A 15,849-nucleotide genomic window follows, 5' to 3' on the forward strand; every position below is an offset into this window, starting at 1 on the left:
CCTTCCTTCCTTCCTTCCTTCCATCCTTCCCTTCCTTCCTTCTTTCTTTCTTTCTTTCTTTCTTTCTTTCTCTTTCCTTCCTTCCATCCTTCCTTCCTTCCTTCCTTCCTTCCTTCCCTTCCTTTCTTTCTTTCTTTCTTTCTTCCTTCCTTATATTCAAAGAAATATTCAGAATGACACTCTTTCTCAGGCTGTAAACTCATATTAATATATGTTCTCCTCTTTCAGCTATTGAACTCAATAAAACTATGAGTTATGATGAGTGGTCTAATCTATTTTTGAGTGTAGTACTAGCAGTACTTATAACAAACACCTACTGCAACACCTCCACAGCTACTGCTCCGCCCAGCGTGGGCTATAGACACATGGTCTCCAATGAGGGGTGCATTGGGATGGCCTGGCAATCACTGACCTGCCCCCCACAACCTCTGACCTGAGGGGGCGGAGTCTCACCACCACGCCACTATCCACGCCACTGTCCCCACATCTCAGACCCTGAGTTGGCTAAAGACGCAGTTTTCACGGTTGGGTGCATGTGGGTGGTCCGGGGAGCAGTACGCTGTCCTAGACCGGCTCTGACCCGAGGGGGCGGAGTCTCGTCACAACGCCACTATCCACGCCACTGTCCCCACATCTCAGCCCCTGAGTGAGCTACAGACACACGGTCTTCACTGTTGGGTGCATGGAGATTGCCCGGATGTCAGTGCACTGCCCCCGACCTGCTCTGACCGGAGGGGGCGGAGTCTCGCCATCACGCCACTATCCATGCCACGGACCTCAGAACACAGCCTCTGAGGTGGCTAGAGACACACAGTCTTCACTGGTGAAGGCGGGTAGGTGGCGCGGAGAGGGGTACACTGTCCTCGACAAGCTCTGACCTCAGGGGGCGGAGTCTCACCACCATGCCACTGTCCACACCACAGACCCCACAACTCAGCCCCTGAGTGGGCTTGAGACGCACGGTCTTCACCGGTGGGTGCATGTAGATTGAATGGTCCGTAGTAGTTCTAGCAGTAGCTGTTACATACAGCTGCAGCAGCTAGCCCACCTCACATTTTCTCCAGGAAATGTACTTTCTAGTTGTTTTTGTTATTTGTTTTTATTTTATTAAGATTTGTCTTTATTATTATGAATCACGTCGAGATATGGATAAACTAATGAGGTCTTATTTTCTGGGTTGTAGGTTTGAACCCCACACCAGCCACTGCTAAGCATTTCATTGTAGACAGAACCCATATTATTTACATATGGCAAATGTACAAGACTTGTTATTTTTTATTATTATTTATCAGATCATAGTATGAATACAAAATGCTGATGTCTTATTTTCTCCTGATGTCATTCAGCCTGAGTGGGTGTAATCTCTCAGAGGGATGCTGTGAAGCGCTGGCCTCAGCTCTCATCTCCTCACATCTGAGAGACCTGGACCTGAGGCTCAATGCCCTGCTGGATTCAGGAGTAGAGCTGCTCTCTGCTGGACTGGGGAATCCACACTGTAAACTGGAGACACTGAGGTCAGTATTATTGGGCATATTCATCCTGTCATTGATTGTGTTTGAATGTCTCAGTACAACAGTAACATACATTTTATATCTCTTCCCTTAAAGTAGCATGTCGAGCATGGATACTCAGCTTAAGAAATAGGCTTTCAAACAAATGGTTCACCAAACAGAGACTATCACCACAAATCAAGTACATCTGATCAGCCAAGTGCCCAATATCGAATCAGATGTACAACTTTTAATAACACTGAGTAACATGTTTACGTTATCAGAATCTGAAGACTTAAAACCATCTGATCTCTACATTAGAACATGTCTGAACAAAAGAAAGAAACCACACACTCAAGCTCTCAATGCAGGGTTATTTAATTGAACGGACGAACGTTTCGGCCTTGCGGCCTTTGTCAAAGTCATACAGCAGCCATGGGTGACACACCTTTAATAGTGCACGCCCCTGATTAACCAGTGACGTCAGGGGGCAGGTTATGCATTTCAACATTTTAAGATGTAAACAGTTTCATAGAATAATTGAGTATACAAATACAGTTGTACAAATATGAAATGCCTAATCAGCTATGATGATGAATAGTGGTGACAGTGTATACAGTTACAGAAAGTGCACAAAAGACAGCCTCAGTAATAGAATAGGGGCATAGAATACATTACACCAATAAGATATAAAATATACAGAATATTTACATAAATAATTTACAAGAAAGGGCAAGAAAAGCTTAAACATCAAATCCAAAAGGGCATCATATGAAGCTCAAACTGGACTTCCTATCAGGTGGATGAGCGTGTAACGAGGCCATTCCCCGTGGATGACAAGATTATAGGAAACATTTCAATTCAAAATAAGCATTAAAACCATGAGGGGCCAGAGTTTTCAAATAGTGAATGTAGAAGTTCTCCCTTCTGGATAGTAGGTTGTCTAAATTGCCACCCCTTCTAGGGAGGGAGACATGTTCTATTCCTATATAACTCAAAGAGGAAATAGGATCATTCTCTTCTACAAAGTGCGCTGCTACTGCCAGGGTAGTTGTGGTTTTTACATAGATAGTGCTGCCATGTTCCACGATGCGGGTCTTTAGTTCACGGCTAGTCTTACCTACATAAGACGTCCCACAAGGACCTATGTGATTAAATATACAGTATCACTGACTGAGTATGGCAAATGATGACCCCTTTAATGGGAATGGACTGTGAGGGGTGCTTGAGGGTGCTTCAGGTGTGTGTAGTTACACTGTACAGTTACACTCACAACCTCAAGAGGGAATAGAACACTGTCAAAATGTAACCCAGATGTTCATACAGGTGTGGGACTGGTACTCTAGTAAGCCTGAACTGTTAACAACTACATGTACTGTAGAAAATGTCTCCACTTACGAGGCAAATGTGATCATTATTTTGACCCGTGGCCCTTTGGTCTACAGACAAAATTAATGTTGTAGACACACCTAAGGGTTTGGTGGTCTATTCCCACTTTCTGTCATTGTGATTATAAAATATTTGCTGTCTTCCATGTTTGGGCTGTTGGTTAACTCAGTCAGGCATGGGGCTCAATCTCAGGGTTGAATGTTTGAACCCCACACCAGCCACTGCTAAGCATTTCATTGTAGACAGAACCCATATTATTTACATATGGCAAATGTACAAGAGTTGTTATTTTTTATTATTATTTATCAGATCATGGTATGAATACAAAATGCTGATATCTTATTTTCTCCTGATGTCATTCAGCCTGAGTCGGTGTTATCTCTCAGAGGGATGCTGTGAAGCGCTGGCCTCAGCTCTCATCTCCTCACATCTGAGAGACCTGGACCTGAGTCACAATAAGCTGCAGGATTCAGGAGTGAAGCTGCTCTCTGCTGGACTGGGGAATCCACACTGTAAACTGGAGAAACTGAGGTCAGTATTACTGGATTATTCATCCTGTCATTGATTGTGTTTGAATGTCTCAGTACAACAGTAACATACATTGTATATCTCTTCCCTTAAAGTAGCATGTCGAGCATGGATACTCAGCTTAAGAAATAGGCTTTCAAACAAATATGGTTCACCAAACAGAGACTATCACCACAAATCAAGTACATCTGATCAGCCAAGTGCCCAATATCAAATCTGATGTACAACTTTTAATAACACTGAGTAACATGTTTACGTTATCAGAATCTGAAGACTAAAAACCATCTGATCTCTACATAAGAACATGTCTGAACAAAAGAAAGAAACCACACACTCATGCTCTCAATGCAGGGTGATTTAATTGAACGGACAAACGTTTCGGCCTTGCGGCCTTTGTCAAAGTCATACAGCACCCATGGGTGACACACCTTAAATAGTGCACGCCCCTGATTAACCAGTGAAGTCAGGGAGCAGGTTATGCATTTCAACATTTTAAGATGGAAACAGTTTCATAGAATAATTGAGTTTAAAAATACAGTTGTACAAATATCAAATGCATAATCAGCTATGATAATGAATTGTGCTGTCAGTGTATACAGTTACAGAAAGTGCACAAAAGACAGCCTCAGTAATAGAATAGGGGCATAGAATACATTACACCAATAAGATATAAAATATACAGAATATTTATATAAATTATTTACAAGAAAGGGCAAGAAAAGCTTAAACATCAAACCCAAAAGGGCATCATATGAAGCTCAAACTGGACTTCCTATCAGGTGGATGAGGGTGTAACGAGGCCATTCCCCGTGGATGACAAGTTAATAGGAAACATTTCAATTCAAATTCAGCATTAAAACCATGAGGGGCCAGAGTTTTCAAATAGTGAATGTAGAAGTTCTCCCTTCTGGATAGGTTGTCTAAATCGCCACCCCTTCTAGGGAGGGAGACATGTTCTATTCCTATATAACTCAAAGAGGAAATAGGATCATTCTCTTCTACAAAGTGCGCTGCTACTGCCAGGGTAGTTGTGGTTTTTACATAGATAGTGCTGCCATGTTCCATGATGCGGGTCTTTCCCACTGAGCAAAGACACATCTAAAAGACGTATTTTAGATGTCTTTTTTGTCTTTTTCGGACGTCCAAAGACATCCAATTAGGAGCCAGAATGAATGTTTTTTTTTTACGTTCAGATATTGAACCGTTTGTGCACGTTCACAGATGTCTTAGAGGGGTCCAAGCCAGACGTTAGAATATTGAGGGGTCCAGCAGACGTACAAATGGGGTTCTGGACCGACGGACGTTATTAAGACATGATCTGAACGTCTCCTTGATGTTGCGTGTTTGCTGGGTTAGTTCACGGCTAGTCTTACCTACATAAGACGTCCCACAAGGACTTATGTGATTAAATATACAGTATCACTGACTTAGTATGGCAAATGATGACCCCTATAATGGAAATGGACTGTGAGGGGTGCTTGAAGGTGCTGCAGGTGTGTGTAGTTTGGGGCGGCTGTAGCTTAGTTGGTAGAGCAGGTCGTTCAATGATCGAATGGTCAGCGGTTCGAATCCCAGCTCTGACAGTCCACATGTCGAAGTGTCCTTGAGCAAGACACCTAACCCCAAATTGCTCCCAATGAGCAGGTTAGCACCTTGCATGGCAGCTACCACCATTGGTGTGTGAATGTGTGTGTGAATGGGTGAATGAGAGGCCATTGTAAAGCGCTTTGAGTGCCGCTAAGGTGGAAAAGCGCTATATAAGTGCAGTCCATTTACCATTTAGTTACACTGGACACAGACATGTGTGTGCGGGTCTTTTCTTCAGTCTGTCACCCTTTACACACCTCTCCAAGACCACGGTGTGCCTTTTCTTTTTTCTAAACTCCACTTTTCAACACAGCGCACCACCACTCACAACCTCAAGAGGGAGTCGAACACTGTCAAAATGTAACCCAGATGTTCATACAGATGTGGGACTGGTACTGTAGTAAGCCTGAACTGTTAACAACTACATGTACTGCAGAAAATGTCTCCACTCATGAGGCAAATGTGATCATTATTTTGACCCGTGGGCATTTGGTCTACAGACAAAATAAATGTTGTAGACACACCTAAGGGTTTTTGGTCTATTGCCACTTTCTGTCATTGTGATTATAAAATATTTGCTGTCTTCCATGTTTGGGCTGTTGGTTAACTCAGTCAGGCATGGGGCTCAATCTCAGGGTTGTAGGTTTGAACCCCACACCAGCCACTGCTAAGCATTTCATCTTAGACAGAACCCATATTATTTACATATGGCAAATGTACAAGAGTTGTTATTTTTTATTATTATTTATCAGATCATAGTATGAATACAAAATGCTGATGTCTTATTTTCTCCTGATGTCATTCAGCCTGAGTGGGTGTAATCTCTCAGAGGGATGCTGTGAAGCGCTGGCCTCAGCTCTCATCTCCTCACATCTGAGAGACCTGGACCTGAGTGACAATAAGCTGCTGGATTCAGGAGTGAAGCTGCTCTCTGCTGAACTGGGGAATCCACATTGTAAACTGGAGAAACTGAGGTCAGTATTACTGAGCATATTCATCCTGTCATTGATTGTGTTTGAATGTCTCAGTACAACAGTAACATACATTTTATTTCTCTTCCCTTAAAGTAGCATGTCGAGCATGGATACTCAGCTTAAGAAATAGGCTTTCAAACAAATGGTTCACCAAACAGAGACTATCACCACAAATCAAGTACATCTGATCAGCCAAGTGCCCAATATCGAATCAGATGTACAACTTTTAATAACACTGAGTAACATGTTTACGTTATCAGAATCTGAAGACTTAAAACCATCTGATCTCTACATTAGAACATGTCTGAACAAAAGAAAGAAACCACACACTCAAGCTCTCAATGCAGGGTGATTTAATTGAATGGACGAACGTTTCGGCCTTGCGGCCTTTGTCAAAGTCATACAGCAGCCATGGGTGACACACCTTTAATAGTGCACGCCCCTGATTAACCAGTGCGACGGGGCAGGTTATGCATTTCAACATTTTAAGATGGAAACAGTTTCATAGAATAATTTAATTTACAAATACAGTTGTAAAAAGATCAAATGCATAATCAGCTATGATGATGAATAGTGGTGTCAGTGTATACAGTTACAGAAAGTGCACAAAGGACAGCCTCAGTAATAGAATAGGGGCATAGAATACATTACACCGATAAGATATAAAATATACAGAATATTTATATAAATAATTTACAAGAAAGGGCAAGAAAAGCTTAAACATCAAACCCAAAAGGGCATCATATGAAGCTCAAACTGGAATTCCTATCAGCTGGATGAGGGTGTAACGAGGCCATTCCCCGTGGTTGACAAGATTATAGGAAACATTTCAATTCAAATTCAGCATTAAAACCATGAGGGGCCAGAGTTTTCAAATAGTGAATGTAGAAGTTCTACCTTCTGGATAGGAGGTTGTCTTAATTGCCACCCCTTCTAGGGAGGGAGACATGTTCTATTCCTATATAACTCAAAGAGGAAATAGGATCATTCTCTTCTACAAAGTGCGCTGCTACTGCCAGGGTAGTTGTGGTTTTTACATAGATAGTGCTGCCATGTTCCACGATGCGGGTCTTTCCCACTGAGCAAAGACACGTCTAAAAGACGTCTTTTAGATGTCTTTTTTGTCTTTTTCGGACGTCCAAAGACATCCAATTAGGAGCCAGAATGAATGTTTTTATTTTACATTCAGATATTGAACCCGTTTTGCAGGTCCACAGACGTCTTAGAGGGGTGCAAGCCAGACGTTTGAATATTGAGGGGTCCAGCAGATGTACAAATGGGGTTCTGGACCGACGGACGTTATTAAGACATGATCTGAACGTCTGTCTCCCTGATGTTGCGTGTTTGCTGGGTTAGTTCACGGCTAGTCTTACCTACATAAGAGGTCCCACAAGGACTTATGTGATTAAATATACAGTATCACTGACTTAGTATGGCAAATGATGACCCCTTTAATGGGAATGGACTGTGAGGGGTGCTTGAAGGTGCTCCAGGTGTGTGTAGTTACACTGGACGCAGACATGAGTGTGCGGGTCTTTTCTTCAGTCTGTCAACCGTTACACACCTCTCCAAGACCACGGTGTGCCTTTTCTTTTTTCTAAACTCCACTTTTCCACACAGCGCACCACCACTCACAACCTCAAGAGGGAGTAGAACACTTTTAAAATGTAACCCAGATGTTCATACAAGTGTGGGCCTGGTACTGTAGTAAGCCTGAACTGTTAACAACTACATGTACTGCAGAAAATGTCTCCACTCATGAGGCAAATGTGATCATTATTTTGACCCGTGAGCCTTTGGTCTACAGACAAAATAAATGTTGTAGACACACCTAAGGGTTTTTGGTCTATTGCCACTTTCTGTCATTGTGATTATAAAATATTTGCTGTCCTCCATGTTTGGGCTGTTGGTTAACTCAGTCAGGCATGGGGCTCAATCTCAGGGTTGTAGGTTTGAACCCCACACCAGCCACTGCTAAGCATTTCATTGTAGACAGAACCCATATTATTTACATATGGCAAATGTACAAGAGTTGTTATTTTTTATTATTATTTATCAGATCATGCTATGAATACAAAATCTTGATGTCTTATTTTCTCCTGATGTCATTCAGCCTGATTGCGTGTAGTCTCTCAGAGGGATGCTGTGAAGCGCTTGCCTCAGCTCTCATCTCCTCACATCTGAGAGACCTGGACCTGAGTCACAATAACCTGCTGGATTCAGGAGTGAAGCTGCTCTCTGCTGGACTTGAGAATCCACAGTGTAAACTGGAGAAACTGAGGTCAGTATTACTGAGCATATTCATCCTGTCATTGATTGTGTTTGAATGTCTCAGTACAACAGTAACATACATTTTATATCTCTTCCCTTAAAGTAGCATGTTGAGCATGGATACTCAGCTTAAGAAATAGGCTTTCAATCAAATATGTTTCACCAAACAGAGACTATCACTACAAATCAAGTACATCTGATCAGCCAAGTGCCCAATATCAAATCAGATGTACAACTTTTAATAACACTGAGTAGAGTAACATGTTTACGTTATCAGAATCTGAAGACTAAAAACCATCTGATCTCTACATTAGAACATGTCTGAACAAAAGCAAGAATCCACACACTCAAGCTCTCAATGCAGGGTCATTTAATTGAACGGACGAACGTTTCGGCCTTGCGGCCTTTGTCAAAGTCATACAACACCCATGGGTGACACACCTTAAATAGTGCACGCCCCTGATTAACCAGTGCGACGGGGCAGGTTATGCATTTCAACATTTTAAGATGGAAACAGTTTCATAGAATAATTTAATTTACAAATACAGTTGTAAAAAGATCAAATGCATAATCAGCTATGATGATGAATTGTGCTGTCAGTGTATACAGTTACAGAAAGTGGACAAAGGACAGCCTCAGTAATAGAATAGGGGCATAGAATACATTACACCGATAAGATATAAAATATACAGAATATTTATATAAATTATTTACAAGAAAGGGCAAGAAAAGCTTAAACATCAAACCCAAAAGGGCATCATATGAAGCTCAAACTGGACTTCCTATCAGGTGGATGAGGGTGTAACGAGGCCATTCCCCGTAGATGACAAGTTTATAGGAAACATTTCAATTCAAATTCAGCATTAAAACCATGAGGGGCCAGAGTTTTCAAATAGTGAATGTAGAAGTTCTCCCTTCTGGATAGGAGGTTGTCTAAATTGCCACCACCTCTAGGGAGGGAGACATGTTCTATTCCTATATAACTCAAAGAGGAAATAGGATCATTCTCTTCTACAAAGTGCGCTGCTACTGCCAGGGTAGTTGTGGTTTTTACATAGATAGTGCTGCCATGTTCCACGATGCAGGTCTTTAGTTCACGGCTAGTCTTACCTACATAAGACGTCTCACAAGGACTTATGTGATTAAATATACAGTATCACTGACTTAGTATGGCAAACGATGACCCCTTTAATGGGAATGGACTGTGAGGGGTGCTTGAAGGTGCTGCAGGTGTGTGTAGTTACACTGGACGCAGACATGAGTGTGCGGGTCTTTTCCTCAGTCTGTCACCCGTTACACACCTCTCCAAGACCACAGTGTGCCTTTTCTTTTTTCTAAACTCCACTTTTCCACACAGCGCACCACCACGCACAACCTCAAGAGGGAGTCGAACACTGTCAAAATGTAACCCAGATGTTCATACAGGTGTGGGACTGGTACTGTAGTAAGCCTGAACTGTTAACAACTACATGTACTGCAGAAAATGTCTCCACTCATGAGGGAAATGTGATCATTATTTTGACCCGTGGGCCTTTGGTCTACAGACAAGAAAAATGTTGTAGACACACCTAAGGGTTTGGTGGTCTATTCCCACTTTCTGTCATTGTGATTATAAAATATTTGCTGTCTTCCATGTTTGGGCTGTTGGTTAACTCAGTCAGGCATGGGGCTCAATCTCAGGGTTGTAGGTTTGAACCCCACACCAGCCACTGCTAAGCATTTCATTGTAGACTGAACCCATATTATTTACATATGGCAAATGTACAAGAGTTGTTATTTTTTATTATAATTTATCAGATCATAGTATGAATACAAAATGCTGATGTCTTATTTTCTCCTGATGTCATTCAGCCTGTGTTGGTGTAGTCTCTCAGAGGGATGCTGTGAAGCGCTGGCCTCAGCTCTCATCTCCTCACATCTGAGAGACCTGGACCTGAGTGTGAATAACCTGCAGTATTCAGGAGTGAAGCTGCTCTCTGCTGGACTGGGGAATCCACACTGTAAACTGGAGAAACTGAGGTCAGTATTACTGAGCATATTCATCCTGTCATTGATTGTGTTTGAATGTCTCAGTACAACAGTAACATACATTTTATATCTCTTCCCTTAAAGTAGCATGTCGAGCATGGATACTCAGCTTAAGAAATAGGCTTTCAAACAAATATGTTTCACCAAACAGAGACTATCACTACAAATCAAGTACATCTGATCAGCCAAGTGCCCAATATCACTACTATAATAGAGGGCACTTGGTATATTAATGAGCATTTATGACCCCCTAATTTGATATGCAAATGAGATTAAACTTATTTTATGACATGCACCTGGTCCGGGGTTTGTCTGGCACAATAGGAGGGGGTGGTTTTGTGTGTGTGTTTGAAATGTTTGTGAGGTGTGACTTTATAGTGGGTTTATAGGGTTTGAATTAAGGTCTGTATTATAGATAGGTTGATAGTGTGCTATCAAAATGCTATAGTGTGTATGTGTGTTAATGTAATGGTATTAAGATAGTATAGGGGTTATTCACTATTCCCCCAGGACTTTATGGGCTGCAGGTGGTCTTCTGTGTGTGCGTGACTGGGTCTTCTGTGTGTGCGTGACTGGGTGTTCTGTGTGTGTGTGTGTGTGCGTGACTGGTTGTTTGTGTGTGTGTGTGTGTGTGTGTGTGTTTGGATGTTTGTGAGGTGTGACTGGTGCCATGTGGACTAGTGAGTTGATTCCTTTAGTTATCAGAATGTTTTAATGTGTGTGCGTGACTGGTTGTTTGTGTGACTGGGTGTGTGTGTGTGTGTGTGTGTGATTGAATGTTTGTGAGGTGTGACTGGTGCCATGTGGACTAGTGAGTTGATTCCTTTAGTTATCAGAATGTTTTAATGTGTGTGCGTGACTGGTTGTTTGTGTGACTGGGTGTGTGTGTGTGTGTGTGTGTGTGTGATTGAATGTTTGTGAGGTGTGACTTAATAGTGGCCTAGTGGTTTTGATTCAAGGGTTAGATATCAGAATGTTTTAATGTGTGTGCGTGACTGGGTGTTCTGTGTGTGTGTGTGTGTGTGTGTGTGTGTGTGTGTGTGTGTGTGTGTGTGTGATTGAATGTTTGTGAGGTGTGACTTAATAGTGGCCTAGTGGTTTTGATTCAAGGGTTAGATATCAGAATGTTTTAATGTGTGTGCGTGACTGTGTGTGCGTGTGTGTGTGTGTGTGTGTGTGAGGTGTGACTTTATAGTGACTTTATAGGGGTTGAATCAAGGGTTATATTATAGATAGGTTGATAGTGTTTAATGTATGTGTGTGTGTGTTTGTGTAATATAGTGTGAATGTGTGTGAATGTATTGATATTAAGTTAATATAAGGTTTATTCTCTGTTCCCCCCATGATTTTATGGGGTGCAGGTGTTGTGCTGTGTGGAGGGGGCTAGGAGAGCAAGGAGTGGGGTTTGTCACTATATCAGAGTGAGAAGGTGTGACTTTATAGGGGTTGAATCAAAGATAGGTTGATAGTGTTTAATATTGGGTGTGTGCGTGACTGGGTGTGTGTGTGTGTGTGTGTGTGTGTGTGTGTGTGTGTGTGTGAGAAGGAGGCGGGGTGTGTGACTGTGTGTGTGTGTGTGAGAAGGAGGCGGGGTGTGTGACTGGGGTGTGTGTGTGTGTGTGTTTGTGGGTGGCTACTGCCAGGTGTTCTAGTGAGTTTGATTTCCTTTAGATATTAGAATGTGTGTGTGTGTGTGTGTGTGTGTGTGTGTGTGTGTGTGTGTGGCTATTGCCAGGTGGTCTAGTGAGTTTGATTTCCCTTAGATATTAGAATGTGTGTGTGTATGTGTGTGTGTGTGTGTGTGTGGCTATTGCCAGGTGGTCTAGTGAGTTTGATTTCCCTTAGATATTAGAATGTGTGTGTGTGTGTGTGTGTGTGTGTGTGTGTGTGTGTGTGTGTGTGTGAATGTATTGATATTAAGTTACTAGGGTGGGGGTAGGAGGGGGTGGGGTGTTTGTCACTAAATCATAGTGAGAGAATGATAGGGGTGTGATTTTTAATGCAGGCTTCCCCTTTTCCCTGTTTGATCTGATTGAAATGAAGATGTTGTAGTAGGTCTAGTGAGTTTGATTTCCTTTAGATATCAGAATGTTTTAATGCATCGGTGGGTGGGGTGTGAATGTGTGTGTGTGTGTTTGTGTATTATAGTGTGAATGTGTGTTAATGTAATGATATTAAGTTAATATAGGGATTATTCTCCATTCCCCAGGGTTTATGGCCTGCATGTGGTGTTCTGTGTGAGGGGCTAGGATGTTTGTCACTAAATCATAGTGAGAAAATGATAGGGTGTGATTTTTAATACAGGTTTCACCCTTTTCCCTGTTTGATATTAAAATAATATAGTGTGAATGTGTGTTAATGTATTGATATTAAGTTAATATAAGGTTTATTCTCCAAACCCCAGGATTGTATGGGGTGCAGGTGTTGTGCTGTGTGGATGGGGCTAGGAGAGCAAGGAGGGGTTTGTCACTATATCAGAGTGAGAAGGTGTGACTTTATAGGAATTGAATCAAAAGGGGGGTGTGTGACTGGGTGTGTGCGTGACTGGGGGTGTGTGACTGGGGGGTGTGTGTGTGAGAGGAAGGAGGGGCGTGTGTGACTGGGTGTGTGTGTGTGTGTGTGTGTGTGTGTGTGTGTGTGTGTCTAAGAATGTTTGTGAGGTGTGACTACTGCCAGGTGGTCTAGTGAGTTGATTCCTTTAGATATCAGAATGTTTTAATGTGTGTGTGTTTGTGTAATATAGTGTTTAATGTATGTGTGTGTGTGTTTGTGTATTATAGTGTGAATGTGTGTTAATGTAATGATATTAAGTTAATATAGGGATTATTCTCCAAACCCCAGGGGTTTATGGCCTGCATGTGGTGTTCTGTGTGAGGGGCTAGGGGGTTTGTCACTAAATCATAGTGAGAAAATGATAGGGTGTGATTTTTAATACAGGTTTCACCCTTTTCCCTGTTTGATATTAAAATAATATAGTGTGAATGTGTGTTAATGTATTGATATTAAGTTAATATAGGGCTTATTCTCCAATCCCCAGGGGTTTATGGCCTGCAGGTGGTGTTCTGTGTGAGGGGATAGGGGGGGTTTGTCACTATAACAGAGTGAGAAAATGATAGGGTGTGATTTAAATACAGGTTTCACCCTTCTCCCTGTTTGATATCAAAATAATATAGTGTGAATGTGTGTTAATGTATTGATATTAAGTTAATATAAGGTTTATTCTCCAAACCCCAGGATTTTATGGGGTGCAGGTGTTGTGCTGTGTGGATGGGGCTAGGAGAGCAAGGAGGGGTTTGTCACTATATCAGAGTGAGAAGGTGTGACTTTATAGGAATTGAATCAAAAGGGGGGGGGGGGTGTGACTGGGTGTGTGCGTGACTGGGTGTGTGTGACTGGGTGTGTGTGACTGGGGGGTGTGTGTGTGAGAGGAAGGAGGGGCGTGTGTGACTGGGTGTGTGTGTGTGTGTGTGTGTGTGTGTGTGTGTGTGTGTGTGTGTGTGTGTGTGTGTGTGTGTGTGTGTGTGTGTGTGTGTGTGTGTGTGTCTAAGAATGTTTGTGAGGTGTGACTACTGCCAGGTGGTCTAGTGAGTTGATTCCTTTAGATATCAGAATGTTTTAATGTGTGTGTGTTTGTGTAATATAGTGTTTAATGTATGTGTGTATGTGTGTTTGTGTAATATAGTGTGAATGTGTGTTAATGTATTGATATTAAGTTAATATAGGGATTATTCTCCATTCCCCAGGGGTTTATGGGCTGCAGGTGGTGTTCTGTGTGAGGGGCTAGGGGGTTTTGTCACTATATCAGAGTGAGGAGGTGTGACTTTATAGGGGTTGAATCAATTGCCGTATCATAGATAGGGTTATAGTGTTTAATGTGGGTGTGTGTGTTTGTGTATTATAGTGTGAATGTGTGTTAATGTAATGATATAAAGTTAATATAGGGAATATTCTCCATTCCCCAGGGGTTTATGGCCTGCATGTGGTGTTCTGTGTGAGGGGCTAGGGGGTTTGTCACTAAATCATAGTGAGGAAATGATAGGGTGTGATTTTAATACAGGGTTCACCCTTTCTCCCTGTTTGATATCAAAATAATATACAGGGTTCACCCTTTCTCCCTGTTTGATATCAAAATAATATACAGGGTTCACCCTTTCTCCCTGTTTGATATCAAAATAATATACAGGTCTCACCCTTCTCCCTGTTTGATATCAAAATATTATACAGGTCTCACCCTTCTCCCTGTTTGATATCAAAATAATATAGTGTGAATGTGTGATAATGTATTGATATTAAGTTAATATAGGGATTATTCTCCAATCCCCAGGGTTTATGGCCTGCATGTGGTGTTCTGTGTGAGGGGCTAGGGGTTTTGTCACTATATCATAGTGAGAAAATGATAGGGTGTGATTTTAATACAGGTTTCACCCTTCTCCCTGTTTGATATTAAAATAATATACAGGTCTCACCCTCTCCCCTGATTGAAATTAAGATGTTGTAGTAAGTCTAGTGAGTTGATCACTTTAGATATCAGAATGTTTTAACGCATCGGTGGGGGGTGTGAATATGTGTGTGTGTGTGTGTGTGTGTGTGTGTGTGTGTGTGTGTGTGAGTGAGAAGGAGGGGTGTGTGGGAGAAGGAGGGGTGTGAGGTGTGACTACTGCCATGGGGTCAGTGAGTTGATTCCTTTAGATATCAGAATGTTTTAATGCATAGATAGGGTTATAGTGTTTAATGTATGTGTGTGTGTTTGTGTAATATAGTGTTAATGTGTGTTAATGTATTGATATTAAGTTAATATAGGGATTATTCTCCATTCCCCAGGGGTTTATGGCCTGCATGTGGTGTTCTGTGTGAGGGGGTAGGGGGTTTGTCACTATAACAGAGTGAGAAAATGATAGGGTGTGATTTTAATACAGGTTTCACCCTTCTCCCTGTTTGATATCAAAATAATATACAGGTCTCACCCTCTCCCCTGATTGAAATTAAGATGTTGTAGTAAGTCTAGTGAGTTGATCACTTTAGATATCAGAATGTTTTAATGCATCGGTGGGGGGTGTGAATGTGTGTGTGTGTGTGTGTGAGTGAGAAGGAGGGGTGTGTGGGAGAAGGAGGGGTGTGAGGTGTGACTACTGCCATGTGGTCAGTGAGTTGATTCATTTAGATATCAGAATGTTTTAATGCATAGATAGGGTTATAGTGTTTAATGTATGTGTGTGTTTGTGTAATATAGTGTGAATGTGTGTTAATGTATTGATATTAAGTTACTATGGGTAGGAGGGGGTTTGTCACTATAACAGAGTGAGAAAATGATAGGGTGTGATTTTAATACAGGTTTCACCCTTTATCCCTGTATGATATCAAAATAATATACAGGTCTCACCCTTCTCCCTGTTTGATATCAAAATAATATAGTGTGAATGTGTGTTAATGTATTGATATTAAGTTAATATAGGGCTTATTATCCAATCCCCAGGGGTTTATGGCTTGCATGTGGTGTTCTGTGTGAGGGTCTAGGGGGTTTGTCACTAAATCATAGTGAGAAAATGATAGGGTGTGATTTTTAATACAGGTTTCACCCTTAT

The 15,849-nt window shown here is 41.8% G+C and overlaps 1 protein-coding gene across 1 annotated transcript in view; it reads left to right on the forward strand.

The window, feature by feature from the left end:
- Window positions 1-15,849, forward strand: part of LOC311321594 (NACHT, LRR and PYD domains-containing protein 14-like) — a gene marked incomplete at both ends in the record, with an annotated part of 74,542 nt that overhangs the window by 13,123 nt on the left and 45,570 nt on the right. The window contains 5 exons of the mRNA XM_084453587.1: window positions 1,347-1,514; window positions 3,243-3,410; window positions 5,801-5,968; window positions 8,082-8,249; window positions 10,106-10,258. Coding sequence (XP_084309713.1) covers window positions 1,347-1,514; window positions 3,243-3,410; window positions 5,801-5,968; window positions 8,082-8,249; window positions 10,106-10,258 — 825 coding nt within the window. The remainder of the gene's footprint in view (window positions 1-1,346; window positions 1,515-3,242; window positions 3,411-5,800; window positions 5,969-8,081; window positions 8,250-10,105; window positions 10,259-15,849) is intronic.

This window comes from Borostomias antarcticus (genome assembly GCF_949987555.1).
Source record: "Borostomias antarcticus genome assembly, chromosome: 19".
In the NCBI taxonomy this organism is placed as follows: Eukaryota; Metazoa; Chordata; class Actinopteri; order Stomiiformes; family Stomiidae; genus Borostomias; species Borostomias antarcticus.